The sequence below is a fragment of the Gavia stellata genome, chromosome 22 (genome assembly GCF_030936135.1).
Source record: "Gavia stellata isolate bGavSte3 chromosome 22, bGavSte3.hap2, whole genome shotgun sequence".
Lineage (NCBI taxonomy): Eukaryota > Metazoa > Chordata > Aves > Gaviiformes > Gaviidae > Gavia > Gavia stellata.
This window is the reverse complement of record NC_082615.1, coordinates 11,416,868-11,436,735: the sequence shown is the minus strand read 5'-3', so window position 1 is coordinate 11,436,735 and position 19,868 is coordinate 11,416,868. Positions and strand designations below refer to the sequence as shown.

The following is a 19,868-nucleotide window of genomic DNA, read 5'->3' as shown; positions in this document are numbered from 1 at the left end:
AGCTTCTGAAGCTCATTTTTTAAATTTAGCTCTGCTCACGCTGCCCCACTGCTGCCGGCGGGCCAGAGCAGGCAGCAGCCCCGCTGCCGGCCATGGGGCACCGGGAGGGAGCTGCTCCCGGAGGCAAGAATGCAGAAATCCAGACAAACCCAGAAGGCAATAAACCCCAGAAATACCCAGGCTTACAGGATTAAGCACATACGGCTGCTTAGGGCAGGATTTGGCCTCCAGTGGTGGAGAGGTTCAAGGACAAACACCCCAAAGACCGATGGCAGAGATGGAGCCGTGAAATCCAACGTCTGGAGCACAAAGTTATGGTCAAAAGGAGATGAAGCTGCAGAGATCTGCCAAAACACCACCGAGCCCTGCGTGAGGAGCTCAGCACCGGCCACAGGAGACCTGCGCCTGGGTGGGGACGGCCAGGGGACCAGCGGGACCCAGCTGGGACCAGCGCTGTGGCAGATGTCCCCAGTTGGCATCAGCAACCCTGGGGGAGGAACACGCTGTGGAGGATGCAGCTCCCATGGGATGGTCAACACAGCCAAGCAGGACAACATCCATGAAGACAAACCTGGAGGGCAAGGAGAGAAGGGAATACCGGAAAACAAAAGAGGAGACTGCAACAGGAGGAGGCAGGAGAGGGAATACGATGAGCCCCATCTGTACACCAAGAGGTTTGTAGCTGGCAAAGCAAATTATTCCCAGGTTTCACTGTTCCCATCTTAAAAGCTTTGGGCTGTCGCTCAGATGAGCAGCTTCAGGACTGTTGGCGTAGCACTGCAACGATCAGAGATGTGACTCCATTCATAATTCATAGCCCAGAGCGTCAATTTATAAACTTCCATCTGAGGGCCTCGAAGCCCTCGGTACGCGAAGTAATGGGGTGGGATGTGGTGGGTCAGTGGGCTGAGCCGCGGGAGAGGGTCTGAGCCATGGGAGAGGCTGCATAGCCCTGCCCGAACAAAGAGCAAACGAGCCTGGCTCCCGTTCTACAACCCAACTGCACACCCACAGTTCAACCCTCATGCCCTAAACTGCCAAACAGCAAGAAGGATCGAGATTAGGTATGTGGACATGTTTGGCAGCAGCTAAGTCACCTTTGTTTTCCCATTAAAATTTCCCTTTGCAATTTCTTTGGAAAACCCTTGGGGTTTCTTTGGGGAAGGGGGCTTGAAAGGAGCAGCCCTGCTTCAGTCCAGCACCCCGGCGCAGGGACTGAGCCCAGCTGGACCGAGGAGAGCACGGACTTGAGCCACCAGCTTCATAGGAACAGCATGGATTGACCCGGGCACGGCCCAGGGTGACCTCAGCCCCATCTCAGCCCTCCGGCCGCGGCTCTCCCCAGGGTGATGGAGCAGGAGATCGCCCAGCACTGGAATTGGGTTTGGGGAAAAATAAAAGGGACAAAGTTCAGCTGAGCCCCACGTAACTATCCCAGCTGAGCCGTGCCTAAGGCGGGTGGTGCTCCCCCTTTCCGGGAAGCCACACCACGTAATCCGGCACCTTCGCCAGCATCCAGCAACTCCTGGAGCCCTTCGCCAGGCTGAGCGTGGTCTCCGTGCCGAGCCCCAGCCTCTGCGAGTGTCCTCCACGCAGCACCGTGCCGGACCCCATCCCATCCCTGGGGGGTGGCCCTGCACCACACAACGTGCATTGGGGACCCCCCCGTCAACACCTGCAGCCACCCAGAAAAACCGAGCAAAACCCAAGGGAGCTGAACCCACGTTCGCCACAAACCTCTGTCCTTCACATTTACTTTGGGGAGGAACGCCAGGATGACACGGCTAACAAAAACAATCAAAAGCATTTTCAAAGGACACTCTCTTCTCTCTAAATTACAGGGAAAAGTCATCCAGGGCTGAAATTTATGCACTAGCGTCAGACGAAACTTCTTGATCTCTGATGCTCAGAGGCCATTTGAAGGAGAGGTGGAACACAGCCCGTGGAAGGTGGGACGCGTGGCGCGGCTCTTGCCAGGCTCCTGCAGAACCTTCGTCGTCCAGAGCCGGTCCAAACCCTGGCAGAGCACGAGGCCGCCCCTTGGCATCAACTCCAGCGCGCTCTCCTCCGAGCTCCTTGGCAGAGGTGCCTCTCCGACCCTTTTCATCTCGAATTCCTGGGCGAGTCCGGGCTGTGCCGGCTCTGCCCCCGCGGCACGCTGCGCACGTCCTCCGGCAGTGCCAGGGCAGTCGTGGGGAGCCTCCCTGGGACGAGCCCCGGTCCCCGCTCACAGCCACGCCAGGACCTGCGCTTCAGCAGCATCTCTGTTCCCCTATAGCTTTGCTGCAACCGGACCCATGCAGAGCTGAAGGACTATCTTTTAGCTATTTTTGCAAAAAAAATAAGTGACTCATAAGAGATTGCCCCAGACTGACTCTGGTGGGAACATGGTTGTTGCAGCACCTCACTTTGTGCCAAGCAGGAAATAATGCACTGGTGGTTACAGCCCAATGAGCCACCTGGGAAGAATCACACCCAGGAACCAAGGCCTCCGGATAACCGGCACGGCGCTCCTCGCCACACAGCGCTGCGCTGCGAGTGCCGGCATCGCTCGGACTGGACGTTGCGCATCCAGGCTTCACAGCACGCACCTCGTACCGGGGAAGAATTCAACAAATAAAACAAAGTGTGTTTTTGCAAGCCAGACAAGGCGGTTCACAGAAAGACGAGGGAAAAGTCGAAACCAAATAAACCAGTTTAGAAAAGCCCCAAAGGCTCTCCAACCAGGGCTGCTCCGGACACCCTGCGGCTGGCCCCAGGGCAGGGGAGATGCCTCCTCGGCTTGGGGATGCCACCGCCGGCCGAACCAACACTAAGTGGCGGCGGTCGCCCGCCCAGCGCTGGGAGTATCTGTCATGTATCTATTACACATTAACCAGAAGTTTACAAATCTTGGGGCCAGCACGATCATTTTCACATTTTTCACATTCTTTCACATTTTCACGCCTGCCTGGAGAGCAAAGCAGCAGCCGGAGCCCAGAAAAACCTGCCGCCCTTTGAAGCACGGCCGGCTGCGCCGGCTGCGCCGAGCCGTCCCCCGCCAGCGCTCAGGGCTCGCACCCCACCCGGGGCGTCACAGCTCTGATCTTCGGCCCAAACCCGTGCCGGCAGCCCTGCTCTCCTGCCGAAAGCCCCGTCAGGCACCCCCGTCCCAGCTGCGAGGAGCGGGGAGATAAGGACACAGCCAGGGATGAGAAATTCAAACCGGAGCGGGCACCCGCTGTTATCCCAGGACCACCCCAGGGGCTCCCAGCATCCCCCTCGTGCCAGCTGGGGTTAGGGAAACTGAGGCAGGCAAGCAGAAGCGATCGCTCGAGCTGCGTGCTGACCCCACGGCTGCTGAGTGACGCAGGATGGGGACGTGCCCCATGGCGTGGCTCATGGGGGACCCACTGGGGGATGCCCAGCCGCAGCCTGGAGGGGATAGACGGTGGCACATCCCGGCAGGCACAGCCAGGCTTTCGGGGGGGAAAAAAAATCCTTGGTTTGTTTCCAGACTAATCATGCACAGATTTTATTTTTGATTCGAGCGTGGCAAAGGGCAGCAGGTGCCCTGCGAGGGGTCGGTCCGTGGGGCAGAGGGTGCACGAGCTCTGTGTCTGCCCTGTTAGGCCTCCTCGGTCCCGGCATGTTTACCAGCAAAGCTCCCTTCCCGGTCCAACTGTCCTGACAATGCTCTGAACAGAGTCAAGACTTTATTCCAGGAAAAGGTTTTCTACTGGAATAGTTTATACTAGTTCCCCTAACAGAATAAGCAGCACCGACAAAAAAACATACTTCTGCAGATTTACTAGGATTTCTGCCAGCTCCTGAGACAGGAGAATGTTTTTCACCCATCTAACTGCTAGGTCTTTCAGAGAAAACATTACACATGCTGAGCAGGGCTGGGCGAACCCCAGCAGAATAAATGAACTGGAAGTCCCTGACCCATCCGGCGGCAGAAAGCAGGGGCCCGCGCTCCCTTTCTGTTTGCAGCCCGCCCTGTTTTCCAGTTCCCAGCTGATTTATGCCCACTGACGGGACGCTTGCTCTCCTTCGCTACGGTTTACAGAGCCCTCGAACACCGGCCGCGCACCCGGGCTGGGAGCGGTGCAGAAGCCGCTGGGAAGATGGAGAAGCACGTCCTGGTGCAAGCCGCTGCCAGGCACAGCACGGACCCACACGGATGTGCCGGGGCAAAGCGTCCCGGCAAGACATGGCCAAGCCCTCGCCGAGGCCAGGCTGCAGCGGGGGAAATCCCCCCTGAAGCGGGCGAACAACATAGGGGAAAACCCATTTCCCAGCAGAGCTGCGAAGCCCTCGGCTGGAGAGGCTGCAGCCCCGTCCCTCCCCCGGGGCCCCGCCAGCCCCCATCGCTCCCCAAAGCCTTATTGCACTTGGAAAGCCCAAAGGAAAGGAATGAGAAGGTGAAGCAGAGACAGATGCAAAGTACTGACAAGAAATACCAAGGAGTAAATCGCCTTTGTTTTTTCATGCCAAAGATATTTGCATTCTTATTTCTCCCCTGGAGGCACAAACCTCTTTTGTTGTCCCATAACCACTTGCACTGTCGCTGCCAGGAAGAATTACAGCTCCGGGAGGGCGACCCATTCTCAAGGAAATGCTTGTGTAAGGGGATATCAGCTCTCTGAGGCCAGAGGAGGTGGTCACCCTTCATCCATAGCCGGGAAAGGCATAACCCCTTGGATGAAGGGCATAACCCCTCGGAGGAAGGGCTTTCCCACGGGACGGGGCGACATGGGGCTCCCCAAGGGCACACGGGGCGCAGTCCCCATCGCTCCCCATGGCCCAGCGCCTGGATTTTAGCTTGTTCAGGACAGGGCTGCGAGGGGTGAAGCTGCCGAAACCTCCTTGCAAGGACAAGAGCATCAGCGGCTTGCTGGAGGCGGCAGCCGTTGGAACAGCATCGCCACGAGAAAGTTGCGGCAGCTTTTGCGAAGTAACCGGGCGAAAGCAATAGCTGATTTGCCCGATTTGTCCGAAGTTTTCAGTTTTGTCCCCGCTGCCCGTGGGGGCAGGGGGGCACACACCCTCCCTTGCACCGCCCCGCTAGCAACTCCCATTGTGACAAAAAAGCACAGACCAAGAGAAGGGCCTGCTGCCAAACCAAAGGCGGCAGCCCTTGCTGACAGGTGAGGCACTGCAGGGACGGTTTAACCTGGGTAGTTTTTCCAGGGCTACAAACCAGAATCACCAGTTCCACTTTAACCCAGCAAACCGCGGTGGGGTCCCGGGCCAGCACGGGAGGGCAGGCGAGGAAGGGTCTGCTCACCGCCCCACTCTGAGCCCTCTGATATTACCTGCGGGCAAAAGTCACTCGCCCACGAGCCCCGAGGAACGGTGTGAGGCTCCGAAACCTCCTCGTCAGCGTCCGTCCGCGCTTAGCGCCGTTGAGGCCAGCACCGGGACGCTGCGGTAGCGGCGGCTGTGGCACAGTGAGCCGGGAAACACAGCGCTGTCAGTTTTGCCCTCTTTTTTACTGATTTCAGAGAAATTTAGGGAAAACCCTAAAGCGCTCCTTGCTTTAGTTCCATCACCCTTTGCCGGGCACCACTGGGTACAGGAAAGACCCCTGTCCCATGCTCTCCGCGCCAGATGTCTGACCCCCCCCAGCTCTCTTCCCCCTCCATCCATGTGGGTGCTGAGTCGGTCTCGCCCGGTTCTGGTTTGACTCAAAAACGGCTACTTTTTAAGCTCCTTACATAAAGGAGATTTTTTTCCCCTAAAAATGCAACACGCGCTGCCCGCAACGCTGGCGCACGGAGGGGACGAGCGCACGCCGGCGTCCTCGGAAATGGCGCGCAGGGCTTCGGCGTGTGCTCAGCGCCGTCCCCGCTGCTCCCGTCCCGTCCCCAGCGCCTCGCACGGCAAACGGGACGGCGGCTGCCTGTCCCGCTGCGAGCCCGAAGCCGGGATGCTCCCGGCCCTGCATCCCGCTGCTGCGGGGCGAGGAGGGAGGCAGGCGGCCAGATCCCGGCCCCGCTGCCCGGAGGGCCGAACGCGTGCGGGGGCATCCTTTGCTCGCACCCCAACTTGCACCAGCTCATCCCCTTTCCCGTAAGGAGATTTGAGGCCTTTCTGGCTCGAAGCTTCGGCACCAAACCGGAGCGGGCTCCTAGAGCCCCGCCGGGGGGGACACGTCGGGGGGGACCCCAACCCGCTCCCGGTGCCGCTCACCGAGCCCCGGGCGCTGCCCCCCGCCCTGAGCACCGGCAGAGTTTTTGCCGCCGCTGCTCTGCCCCCCCCCCCCCCCCCCCCGGCCCGGCGACCCCCGGGGAGCGCCGCCCCCCCCGCAGCGCGGCCGCGGCTCCGGCCCGGCCGAACCGGCGGGGACCTGCTGCGCCCGGCGCCGCTCCAGCCCCCGCCGCCCCCCGCGGGGCTGCAGCGCGGCCGGGGAGAGCGGGGGGGGAGCCCAGACCGCTCCGGCAGGTGCCGGCCGGGGCGCTGGGAGCGGGGCCGGCCCGCGCCGGGGCGGGGGGGCGCTCCCCCGCCGCCAGCACCGCCCCTCGGCCGCACACGCGGTGCCGGCGCCGCCGCTGGGGCGAGCCGGGCCCGGCGCGCACATGGCGCTGCGGAGCCGCCGGCGGAGACCGGCTCCAGCCGGTATATAAGGGCTGGGAGCGAGCGCAGAGCAGCCGCCGCCGCGGGCAGCGGGAGCAGCAGCGGCCGGAGGCCGGCGGGCAGCGGGGCCGCCTCCTCTCGCCGCCCCGCCGCCGAGGCTCGCCCGCCCGCCCTGCCCCGGCCATGGGCAGCCCCTAGCCCCGCCGCAGCACCCAGCGCCGCCCGGTGAGTGGGCTCCCGCCCGGGGACTCCGGGGGAGGGGGGGGCTTTGTTTGGCTTTTTTTTTATTTTTTATTTTTTTTAAATTTATTTTTCACGCCTTTTTGCTCCCCCCCCCCTCCCCCTTTTCCGCATCCCTTTATTTTTAGCTGGCGGCCCCGGCGCCCGCCGAGCAGCCGGTGCGGCGGTGGCGATGCAGAAATCAGGTCTGAAATGTTCGGAAAGTGATGCAGGAAAGGGGGGGCGCGCCGGGCCCCCGAGCTCTGGCATTTTAATCCACCCCCCCATCATAATTTCTTTAATTTTTAAATGTACATAATGTACGCCAACGTTTGTGGTTTGGTGTTTTGTTTTTTTTTTTTTCCTGCTTCCAAGCAGCATGCCTCCTCCTAACCTCATCTCCCCCCGTGCCTCGGGCAGTGACACAGGAATTCATTGCAGCCCCGGTGCCTCTCTCGGGGGGTATCCAGGCACTTCCCACAAACTTCGGGCAGCGGCTCCACTCCCGCCGGGGCGGACGGCGGTGGTCCTGCCCGCGCCCCCCGGCCGGCCGGGCTGCAGCAGAGCCTGGGCGCCGGCATCCCCGGAGGGATGCTGGAGCCCGCGCCCCGCTCCATCCCTTAGCAGAAAAGCCCCCAAGGCAGCCCTGCGCCAGCCTGGACCCACCGCGCGGCACCGCAGAGGGGTCAGCGGGGTGCTGACACCCCCCCGCCCCGCTCAGGGGACCCTTTGAGGGTGTCCCCGCATCCCCCACCCCAGCCAGGCTCCCGTGGGGCCGCTCACGGGGTCCCCGGTGGGTGCTGGTGCGGGTGCCACCGGTGAACGCGCACGCACTCGCCTGGTCCTCCGTGAGAAGTTCCCCCGTGGGATGGGGAAGCGTTGCCGGAGCCGCTCAGGCTTCCTCTGCCGAGAAAGTCGTGCTGATGATCTGGAGTATAAAATGGAGGAGGGAAATGCCTGGTGGCTGCTGGGGACGGCGCCGCCCGCAAGAGCCGCAGGTTCACGCTGTGCCCGGGACACCGCGGACGCGGGGCCGGAGGCAGCCCATGGGGCGGCTGCCCGTGGCCACCTCAGGGTCCCCTCCCGGGGTGGCTGCTGGGAGCCAGCGCTGGGGCTTGACCCTGGGACTGTCCCCCCCGCGCAGGTGTGGCGGTGTTGGGGCTCGGCGAGGAGCCCCGCGCGGGACAAAACCTGCCCCTGCGCATCCACGGCCCCCGGGTGACACGGAGCAGGGCTGACGAGACCCCCGTGCCTTAGGGGTGGTCCCCTCCAGCCCCCCCGGCAGCCCATAGGGCTTCAGCCTCCTCCCGCCCTGGGGGGTGGCGGTGACCCCGGGGACAGCACGGGGGGCTGGTGGCAGCAGGCGTGTCCCAGCACCCCGTTGCCAGGACGCAGCATTGTGGGTAGCCGGGGCTCGGCAACCCTGGAGCAGCCATTTTGGGGAATGGGCAAGCTCCCGAGGAGTTGCCGTCACCCCGAGTGCCAGCAGCTGCTCGGTGGGTCTAGGACGTCGCAGGGCGCGATGGTAGGTTCAATTGTTGACCAACATGGGTGGCACTGAGATGTCTGTCACCAGCCACCCCGGGCCAGGCAGGAGGGTGCGGTGGAGAGGATGGGTGCTCCTGGGGAGTTCCTGCAGCTCCCCCAGCCCGCGCTGGGTCCCGCGGTGGATCTTTCACGAACTGCATCCATCCACCCCCACACACCGAAATACAGATGACAGCTCCTGGGTGCTGCGTTTAGCTGATGGGAACAGCTCGCCTGGGTGCTGAGCGGAGAGCTGCTGGTCCTGGGCTCAAAGGGCACCCGCAGAAACAAGCCCCGTGGGGTGACCAAGGCAGAAACCGCAGCCCAACTCCTGCGGTTAATCCCTCGGCAGCACAGGGACCGGCTAGCGGTGCCTTAGGGATGTTACAGCTGCTAGGCCGTGCCTCTCTCAGCAAAATTAATCTTAAACTGATGCCTGGCTCTTTCTCCCCTCTTTTCCAGATCAAAAAAATGACTGTCAAAGCTGTAAAAATGCCGTGCACCGCTCCAAATGTGTATACTAAAGTGCCTGACGGAGGATGGGGCTGGACAATTGCTTTAGCTTTCTTCTTTGTGGAAGCTCTAACGTACGGCATTATAAAATCATTTGGCGTCTTCTTTAATGACCTGATGGAAAGCTTTGATGAAACCAACAGCAGGATATCCTGGATAATATCCATATGTGTGTTTGTACAGACCTTCACAGGTAAGAGTAACAGGCATTCAGTGAAAGTGCAAGGGGTGGTCGTACTGCTGACTCGGCATATGAGGAGCTGGTACCTGTGACTCTTGTGTCTCTAATGGCTCCATTATAAGTAACAGCCATAAAGCCTGGAGGCTGCGTGCTCCTGAAATAACAAGAAATGTCTGTCTCGGCCCAGAAGTCCCTTGGAGACCTGTCTTGTGTCCTTCTGCGTGGTACAGGGAGGTGGTCTGTGTTGCTGACCCTGGCCCGGCTGTTCAGTTCTCACCAGCAAGGGTGAAAACAGTTTCAAAACCTAACTCTGTAGTGAAAACGATCAGAAATAACTTGAGCCTCACTGAAATCCACTGATGTCTGTGGGTGTTGCTGCAGGTCTGTCCCAGGTTGCCACGCACCCGTCTTAGTCTCTTCTGATGGGTTTTTTAGCACATCCTAAATGCCCTGAGCTGTGCAGCGCTCCAAGGATGGCTCCGGGGCGATGCTCTGCTGTGTGAGGCCAGCTGGCAGGGGAGGTGGCACTCACGGGGACCTGGGCAGGAGTACAAGAAGCACCTCTGAAGGAGATGGTAGCTGGTGAAGTTGTTGACTTGAGTGTTGACCAAGTCTCCCTTACTTTCCCACCCATTCAGCTCCTCTGTCGACGGTCCTCAGCAATCGCTTTGGTCACCGCTTTGTGGTGATGGCCGGAGGAGTGCTGATCAGCACCGGCATGGTCACCGCCTCCTTCGCCCGCACTGTTGTGGACATGTATGTCACCATCGGCGTCATCTCTGGTGAGTCGTCCTATCCCCATACCTGCCAAACGCTTTGCTCGTTCCTGCAGCTTCCACAAGCGCAGCTCTGGCCATGGGGGTTTTACTCCCCATGACGCTGGGAGTGCTTGAGAAACACTGCTGCCCCTTCTGAGCTGACCTTCCCCTCCCAGTTAGAGGTGATGACCTGGGCTGAAGGCTTGGCTTTCTGCCCCAGGTCACCCTGGGGACCACCTTGAGACTTGTCCTGCAGACACTGCGCTAGTGCAGCTGTGCTGATTGCTTCTGGCTGGGATCGGATCGCTGGGGGGATGAAAGCTGTTCACAGGGTCAAATCCCCTAACCTCTCCCTCTATCTCTTTTTTTTCCTGATACTTTTTCCCCTCTCCAGTCTGGCCTGGGTGTCCCGCTCACATCCATGGCTGGGAGCTTGCCTTGCTTAGGAGAGCAATTGCTACAGGCTCAAACTCTTTAAGCAGATGAGGTCCTCAAAGTGGACCCCGCTGGCTGTTGGGGAGCAGAAGGCATAATCTAGTAGGTTTGGGAGGCTGGGTCTCTTGGTGGTTTTCTTTTTCTTTTTTTTTTTTCTTTTCCCCCTTCCAATTTAAAAAACAAAATAACATTCTGGTTTCCCCAATGATTTTCTTCCAGGGTGACTTGCTGAGTTGGCTGAAATCATACTGTAATCTCGCCACTGGGAAGGCTGACTTAACGTGTTCTTGCATCGGTGTTTCCCCCTCTCTTACTTGTTGTTACGGCAATTTTTGGCATTTATTCACAGGCCTTGGATACTGCCTCTCTTTCCTCCCGACTGTCACCATTTTATCACAGTATTTTGACAAAAGACGTTCGCTGGTCACAGCAGTGGCATCTACAGGGGAATGTTTTGCTGTTTTCTCCTTTGCACCAGGTACAGTGCCCGAACGCTCTGAGTTCATACGTGCATGCCTAAAGCACAACGCTGCTCCGACCCTTTTCCCAAGCAACCAGGAGCCAAAGGCCATCGATACCAGGGTGCTCACGGACCTTGCTGTGAGCTGCTGAAGGCCACAGGTGGTGGCTCACATGCCCGTGGCACTCGTGCCCTGCAGGCAGGGTTACAAGTAATCCTAGAGACTGGTCTAGCGGTGCCTGAGCTCTCCCCAGCATCGCCTGCCAGAGCAGGACGTGCCTCACTGATACGCAGCCCGCCGGGTTCCCTATATAGATCTAGCAGGCTAAAAATAAGACCAAGAAACTTCAGCTATTTAAAACACATGCAGTACACATAACTGCTCCTTAAGGTTAGTGGGCTTGTGCTTAGCCCGGGCTGCCAAACTGCTCCAGCCATTTGGGGACCTGTCCCCAGGCAGCATGTCCCTGTCACTGCCCTGTCACCGCCTGTCCTCTGCAGTTCAGGTGGCCTTCTGCTGCGCACGCTCGCTTTCAGCTAATACCCATTGCAAAGCTGCTTTGATTGCAAATGGAGGCTTGTAATTAAGCAGTGACATGCACCTTTGAGTAGAGCTAGAGACTTCCTCTAGTAGCTGGTTTCAGGGTGGGGTCAGCTGAGAGAGGAAACTCGAATGTTGAGTTTGCTCTCATTCACTAAAAATAACACCACCTTCATCCTCGCACATCCCAAACTCGCTGGGACCTCGAAAGGGGCTGCCTAGAGGGTAGCTTCTGCTAGCCAGGTGTTAAATGCAACTTCTAGCTCTTGTCTGCTGCAGCTGACGGGAGGAACGTGGGTGCAAGACCCCTGGGTGGCCCTGGGCAGGACGGACCAGGAGGGACCCCTGCTCAGCCTCTGCGAGAGCTGAGGTGCTTGGGACCTTCCAGAGATGAACCTTCAGTTACTTCCCCAGCTGTAAATTCAAGTAGTGCCTTGGTCTAAGTGCGGGCTCTTCTAGTTATACTTCTTCTGCCTTCTTCCCTCAGCAATTACTGCCTTGAAGGAGCAGATTGGCTGGAGATACAGTCTCCTTTCTGTTGGGGTGCTACAGCTAAGCATCGTCATCTGCGGATCACTGCTGCGACCCATTATCATCAAAGAGGAAGAAGAAGTGAAAGCGCAGCCACCAGAAGAGCCCACAGAGACAAAGTACATGCTTGAAAACGAGCAAACACGCACCTCAATAGAGTCCATAGACTCAGGAGTCGAAATAACTACCTCACCCAGCAATGTGCCTGGAAACACCAAAGCAGAGCCGAAAAGTGAAGAACCAAAGGAACACGTTCAGACACTTGTTGAAAATAATAGCACCCCTCCAGAACCAAAAACCAAACTACTGGACTTTTCTGTGATGAGAGACTATAGCTTTATCTGTTATGCATTCTTTGGCCTGTTCGCTACCCTGGGCTTCTTCGCTCCCTCCCTCTACATCATTCCCCTGAGTCTCAGCCTTGGCATCAGCAAAGACCACTCTGCGTACATACTGTCGGCCATGGCGATCGCAGAGGTCTTTGGAAGGATTTCAGCTGGCTGGGTTCTCAACAAAAAGCCTATCCGCAAGATCTACATCGAACTCATCTGCGTCGTTCTGCTGTCTGTAGCGTTGTTTGCCTTCCCTTTTGCCTCTGAATTCTGGGGCTTGATGACATGTAGCGTATTTTTTGGGTTCATGCTCGGAACGGTAGCGGGCACACATATTCCCCTCTTGGCAGAAGACGACGTGGTTGGCATTGCAAAGATGTCTTCTGCGGCTGGAGTCTATGTCTTCATTCAAAGCTTAGCTGGGTTGGCTGGACCACCCCTTGCAGGTAACTCTAAAACATTAATTTTTTTTTTTTTTTGTATGTTTGACAGCTGTTGGTACTGATCTCTGTCTGGAAAGTGTTCTGGCAGTGCTGATCATAGTACTAGCCTAAAAGCCTTGCAACTAGTATTAGGAGGCTCTCGGAGCCAGAAGACTGCTGCAATGCAGCTCTGCAGAGTCCCACCGATGAGGCAGTCTCCACTGAGGAACCTCAGAGTGAAGGAAAATACTGCAGTGCTACCCTGCTCCTGTTAGAAACCTAAAACTGGCACCACTTCAGGCTCTAGCGAACAGTAAACCAAACCGCTTTCACTGTGCGTGTGTTTCTACCATACACTGCAGAAAGGTGAAGTCTCTATCATAATAAATAGATGCCTGATGCATCTCGGGCTTAGCATCCCTGCAGCGCCCAACGGGTTCTGACTCGCCTGAAGACAACACTACGTACCCCTGAACGTGATGCTTTTACTTTAAGGTAGCATCCGTTTCCCATCGAGTATTTTTTGATTGCAAATAAAATGATGTAGCGGTACCTGGATTAAAAATCCTATGGGAGGGATGGATGGGCGAGGGAGAGTCGTTGTGGCTAACTGCTGTTAAATGTGTTTTCCGTAGGTGTCTTAGTGGATACGACACAGAACTACAGCTCAGCCTTTTACTCCTGTGCTGCTGGCATGGTCCTGGGTGCTGTGTTTCTGTCCCTGGTGAGACCGTGCAAGGCTGGGCTGTGCCATCACCAGCAGCAGCGCACAGAGGAGGGCGCGGCGGAGGTCGTACTAGATTTACCGGATGACTATATTGAAATGGATATTGGAAAAGCAGAAAATTCAGGATAAGGCTGTGACGGCGTGGCATAAAAGACCTGTTCCTTCTCCATCTAATGTACTCGGCGTAAGACTGGGGAAAACGTCAGCTCTGCTCCACGTTTTAAAACTACATTCTAAAGGGAATGTGAAATTTTAAATGTGAACAGTTGCTACCAAGAACTTTTTTTAATTATTAAAAAGAAAAACCAACTTTTTTAACCAACAATGGAAAGCTCCATAGAAAATACAGATAGCCACATAAGAATAACTCCTGTCTAGCATGAAGATGTGATGCACACTCCTGCTTTCCTGATAACAAGCATAGGTAAAGGTTCGACTGATCCCAGAAAAACTGAGAAACAGCAACAGCAGAAGCAGCTCAGCCTCTGACGGTCTTCACCCATCCCCTACCGCAAATTCCACGCAGTCAAGAAACCGATGATACGAACTGGAGACGAGCATGTCGTATACCACCAGTAGCCAACTGAATCTTCTTCTGGAAGAATATGGACTCACGTTTTAGATCTGAGGAGGAGGCTAGGCTAGATAGCTGACGTAAACCATTGCTCATGTTCTTCTAATTAACTTGAACGTCACAAATGCTGGGAAATCACAGGCTCAGTATGTCTTTATGGCCAGTTATTACTGCACATATTTCATAAGATCATTTTTCTTCTCCCGGTTGGTATCCTTAGAACTGTTTTCTGTTGATAGTCAGATCTGATGTACTGTTTCTAATTTAACTAGTATTTATTAATTTATTCTAAGATTGTTAAAGGAGGTTAGCTTAAATAATGGGAGAGGAGAAATTATCTTTCGCATAACGGAAAGCTGTCTTTACATCAATCTCTTCAATACCTATCTTGTATTGCTAGCTTGTGAAATTGTTGGGAAACTTACTCTTACAGCATAGAGTGTAGCTGTTTTTAATAGGTAGGTCTTAGGTAACCCAGTTTTTAGTTAAAAAGGAAAAAAAATATAATAAACTACAGATCCAGCATCTCTTTCCATAAGGCCTCAGCTGGTGTCAATGGACCTAGCTCCGCTGCCGTAACCAGCCCACCCCGCAGGGAGGATTTGGCCCAGTATGTCTTAATGTACCCAAAACCTTCGCTTACGGGTGCACAAGGAATTCTTTGCCGCATCACCGAATGAATGTGGAAACCCCCATGTTACCCCGCTCCTCCCATCTGCCCGGGGCCGCTGGTCGGAGCTGTAGCCCCTTCCCCGGCTCTCCCTGCTCCCCCCAAGTCAGCAAGAGCTTTTTGGCTGCTGACTTCAGGGAGAAATGAAGCGGAGCCTGTGCATGTGGAAGGCGTGAAGGGAACGATAAGAGACAACGTACTAGCTGTTCATTTAGTCTTAATGGGAGCGATTCCTACTCACGGTGACACAAGCTTGCTTACCCCACCTATATGCATCTTAACGCCTCTAGGCAACTCAGGGGGACAAATAAAACAAGTCTGTTTTGGTTTGGAAAAAACCCAAACCAATATTTCTGTGTAATTAAGTGGAAGTGGCATCATGCATTAACTGCTACGCTGACCTGTCTGTATTTTACCAGCCATAGAAATGTGGGACAATCTGTTAAAAAAAAAAAAACACACAAAACCCACCACCACCTCTTTTTGGGAAGGTGCTTGATTTGTTTTTTCTGTCTTAGATGTCCAAAAAAATAAAAAAAAAAGAAAAAAAAAAAAAAGAAACAGGCACTCTTGCAACCAAGTGGCTAGAGCAGTTCATCCTCACTGCCCGAGACCTGCGGTCTCGTGTCCTTCCTCTGCCTCAGCACTTTATCACGGCCAGCAGAACCTCGCTGCGTTGCACCCAGGACTGGAAGACCCCTTACAGAGAACTAGAGTTTTGTGAATCGGTGAGTTAAATGAACAAATAACGATGTTGCGTTAAGATGTACCTTTTATTTATTGTTAATTTATGATACTTCAAGCATTTTGGTAAATGTTCTGTAGACTATAATTGTAAGATTATTGAAGTCTTTGTGACACGAGACCTCACTACAGCACTTTGCTATTACAACTCTGCTTGGAAGTGGAATAAGGCCTCCAGGTTTTGCGTGTGTGTGGAAGCTCCCTGTTCTGCAGATTTGCGAGGTTCTACTGTAATTTAATTTTTTTTTTTTTCCACAACAATTTCCAATACAGATCAAATAATACGTTTGTCACTGACCTCACAGTGCGTTTCTGTTCCTGTCTGTAGCGGCACGAGCAGGGGAGCGAGTGAGTGAGTGTGTGTGCGGGCGCAGAAGACCCCGAAGCAGGCTTTAATGCGTTCAAAGCAGGATTTACTCATTTGTTTGTAACGTACCTAATGGACTCTGGAAATACTCTAAAACACTGAGTTTTGCAATAAACTTTTTCTTTTTTTTCCTTTTTTTTTTTTTAATAAAATGGAAAAACTTCCCTTCTCTCCCTCTTCTCCATCCCTGGGAGGAGCCTGGGTCAGCCTTCGTCCCGCGGGGTTGTTCCGGGGTATAACTACTGCTTCATCTCCCCGAAGGGCTCTGGGCAGCGTGGCTGTCACATGCCGCTTTCCTCAGCCTCAAGGAGTGTGTTTACCCTGCAAATTGGGTAATCCTACGTTCTTTTGAACGAGTTGCTCGGAAGCGGGTAGATTAGTGCTGACCTCAAGGGTACTCGTGTAAGCCCTTACCCGCGGAGGCCTGATTAGAAGGAGCCTTTTCTTCTGAGTGGGAGCTGAATTGGTGGCACTTAGGAACATTATCCTCGTGTCTTCAAGAAGTACGCAATCATGTAATTATTTTATCATCTCGCTGAATTGCAGAATACTTCCTCCATGCCAGGCTAGGCAGCTCATGTATCAGAAATCAAGCTACTAAATAGCAGGATAGTCGCACTAAAGGGCAATTTTCTCTCCCTCAAACCTTATTTCTTTCCACACCAGCTGAGATACGCCCTTCCCCGCTTAGCCTGTGAACTCCTAGCATCACCAAACCCTACAAGGAGTAACGCTGCCGTGCTGCTTAGTTCCAAATATCAATGCATGTATTAGATCGGCAAACAAACTACTCGCTGAAGGAATCGTCACGCCACTGATACGTATTAAGTGCCATTTGTTTTCATTCTGGTTGCAAAAGTCCTACAACAGAGGTGATCACGCGTGCAAGCGGAGCAGACTTAACGCAAATACCAAAGTCCCGCGAAGCTAATCTGCCTCCAAATTATTTGACTCTGGCTCAGTTACAGCAGTGAACAAACATTATTTGCAACAGCTTCCTCAAAACACCCCCCCCCCAAAAAAAAAAAAGCATTACAAAGGCTGCACGCTGTTCACATAAATAAAAGCACATAAAACTGTAACGCTATCAGATGTTTCCCTGCACAGAAACAATTTTGAGTAATTTTTCCCACCTGGTTTAAATTAATTGCCCATGACCTCCTCTGCTACCCTGGTATGAAGGCATTAAGGCCAGAACAAAATAGGATACGAATACTTATTTTTATTCAGTAGCATTGCATACCTACTTTGTACCAGTAAATAAGAGGACAATATGGGGCATAACTCACTTCTGCAAGCCTCGGTATTCCTCTCGAAAGTGGTTGTATAAACCCTTGTAGTCAATGAGGCCAGTGCCAGCCGAACGTAAATAAAGGAAATGACACAAGGTCAGCTTGCAGGAGGACAAAAAGCCCTCAGCCCGTGGGTATCTGTCCTTTCTGGAGCAGAAAGGAAGCTGTACAGTGGGTTGGTTTGTTGTTTTGGGGTCTTTTTAAAAAAAACCAAACGACAAAACCATTTTTCCAGTTGAAATGAAAAGGAAGGGGAACCTCTTGGTTCTTTTTCACTTACTTTAGATAAGGGAACATCAGGTACTTAACAGGACAAATGAATCTTTAAAAAGAGCTAAACTGGTTTTGGGAAACAGTAAAGTAGGTGCTTACAAAACAGCTTGAATGTTTTAACACTTCCCTTCAGATGTTACTTGTTAGCATCTGAGATCATCATTTTCCAGCTGCCCGTAGTAAACATGACCTGAATTTTTGGAGCCATGCAAGCCCAAGCAGCAGCCTTCCTCCCTCCCTCCTCCAAGCTCAGCTTTAGGATGCTTCGCAGGTCGGGTTTAGGAAAACATCCCTTTAACTCCGGCTTGGTTTGAAGGCGGAGAGAGAAAGCACTGCTGCCCAGAGGAATTGTTTTATACTTGATGTCCACACCTAAAGAGAGGAGCCCCGGTTCCCACCGGCATACCGCTCCGGCGACGCGGGGGTCCCGAGGTGCCGTCCGGTCGAGAAGCCGGTTTGCAGCCGCGATGCGTGCGTGCCTCCCGCCGGTCCGGGCAACCTCGGGGGATCCTGGCAGCAAAACGCAGAGTTTTCCCCTCCCCGGTTTCAGCCGCATGGACTTTTACTTGCAAGTTCATGGCTGCGTTAGCATAAAGCTCGCTCTTGCAAATTGCAGTAAGTCATCGAATAAATCAAATGCAATCCCCCACCCTCCTTCCTTCTGCAGCTGTCAAGCTCCAGTTACAACAATTTGTGGTAAAATAGAACTCACCAGCGCTTTGGCCCGCGTGAGCAGCTCTGCCTCTGTAAAGACAGCCCCCTAAATCACTGCTTTGTCACAGAAGCCACAAGCATAACCGAAAGACTTATTACACGCAGACATTATGAGAATAAGGCCGAGGAGACAATAGTTTCCCTCACTTCCTTTTTGTCAAAGCTTTCATTAATGTCGTGAATGTCTTTTTCTACTTTATCCGCTGCCAGCTGCTTGCCACAGCCAGCCTGGCAGAGGAACGGCCCAAACCAGCCCCGAAGAGCCTAAGCAGCGAGACCGAGTCGGGCGACGGCAAGCCGGGGCGCTGAGCATCACCCTGTGCTCCCGCTTCAGCGACCTGCTCTCCCCAGCGACGCTGGTACCCACTGTCCCGCCTCTCTGCTCCGCTAATTCGCTTTGATCTCCATCAGCTTGTGCTTGTGCTATGAGTAGTTATCAAAATTAGGCATTTTAAGCACTTCAAGCACATCCAGGCTTTTGCATTTTGCTGTTGATGTGGCTGGTGGTTTTTTTTTAAGATGATGCAAAATGAGACAAAGACCCAACATCACCAGTGAAGAGCAAAGGCCATTTGTGAAGTTATAGCTGGGGTTCAAGGACTGCAGGAGGTGGGCATGGAGGGCACAGGGCAGCCATGCACCGCTGCCCAGGCACAGTAACAGGGTGATGCTCCTGCCTACGCCGAGCATCCTCCTAACCCCTGCTGAGCACCCTCCTAACCTCCCCCGGGCACTGGGCGAGCAGGGGCAGGTCCCCTCACGGTGCCCTAACCCCCAGCTCGGCAGCACGTACACGTGGCCCCTGCTCCACATCCATGCCGTGTGTGATGGTAGGGAAGGTTTCCTACAGAGGGTATATACTGACTGTAAATGAATGACTAAATAACGCAGGGACGGATGCACAGATAGCCTGGGTACGAAGATAGGTGCCGGGGTCCGATTCTGACACTGCCACTCGGACAAACCTGCCGTTGAAGCCTTTTATCTGCTCCCAGGCACAGCACTTAACCAAAGTTACCCAAATCCTTCCCCTCGCAGCTCCACATCCCTGCTTTTCTCCGCCGGCGGTGACCACGCAGCGGCTGCGTGTCCCGGCTGGAGCTGGCCCTGGCAACCAGAGCACAGAGGTGACGTGAGGGCACCTCGACACGCATGGCCACTTCTGCCCAAGATTCAGCATCCGCAGGCAGGAGCTGGCACAGCAATTACTACACCTTGACATTCCCACGTTGCATTCTCCCAGGGAACCCGTACCAGGTGCGAAAGCAGGTTCTGGTTTGCACAGAGAGGAGGGAAGAGCGGGGCAGGGTGCCCTTCGCATCCTGGCACCAGAAGCCAGTCTTGCCATGGGACGGGATGCATCCCTGTGGATGCAGGACAAGATGCGCCTCTGCTGCTCCTCCGACAGCAGCGCTGGGGGACAAGGCAGCCTTTGCTGAATATTGCAACGTGCACGCCGGGAAACTTGAAATTGGAAAACACGCGCGGAGCAACAGCCCGGGCCCTGCGTGGAGCTGAACCCCCAGAAAAGCCTTCCCACGCACCGCAGGGCTCCCTGCCCGCCGTGAAATCACTCCCTTCCCCTCCTCCCGCCGCAGCCCCAGGCCTCCGGTGCACGCTCGGAGTTTGCCCTCACCGTACCAAGTAACAGCCCCCAAACACCCCCTGCGCCTGTATCGTCCTCCCTCACACACCCCGGGCGGCAGCAACAACGGCTTATCAGCATCAGCCACGTGCAGCCTTGCCCCCGCACCCCGCCGCGGGGCACCCCCGGGCGCTATCGGGTGCCGCAGGCCTCCCGCGCCGCTGGGATGGGCTCCTGCCAACTGGTCCCACCAGGCAAAGGACGCCAGGCGGTTCGGCACTGCCAGGGAAAGCCAGCGCGAAGCCGGGGTCCCCCCCGGACGGAGTCAGAAAAGCCCGAAGCAAAAGCCTGTGCACTCACGGCGCAGAGCTGCCTGCCATCTTTTAGTCCTCCCCGCCGCGGCGTGACCGCGGGAGCCCCGCTCCTCCCCGTCCCCGTCCAC

The 19,868-nt window shown here is 55.2% G+C and overlaps 1 protein-coding gene across 1 annotated transcript; it reads left to right on the top strand.

The window, feature by feature from the left end:
- Nucleotides 1-8,778: 8,778 nt before the first annotated feature.
- On the top strand, nt 8,779-13,354 carry SLC16A6 (solute carrier family 16 member 6). The gene is made up of 5 exons (XM_009821314.2): nt 8,779-9,013; nt 9,640-9,783; nt 10,544-10,672; nt 11,683-12,504; nt 13,116-13,354. Exons 1-5 carry the CDS (start codon nt 8,779-8,781, stop codon nt 13,334-13,336), a joined length of 1,551 nt encoding a protein of 516 aa, XP_009819616.2. The 3' UTR covers nt 13,337-13,354.
- The last annotated feature ends 6,514 nt before the right edge of the window (nt 13,355-19,868 follow it).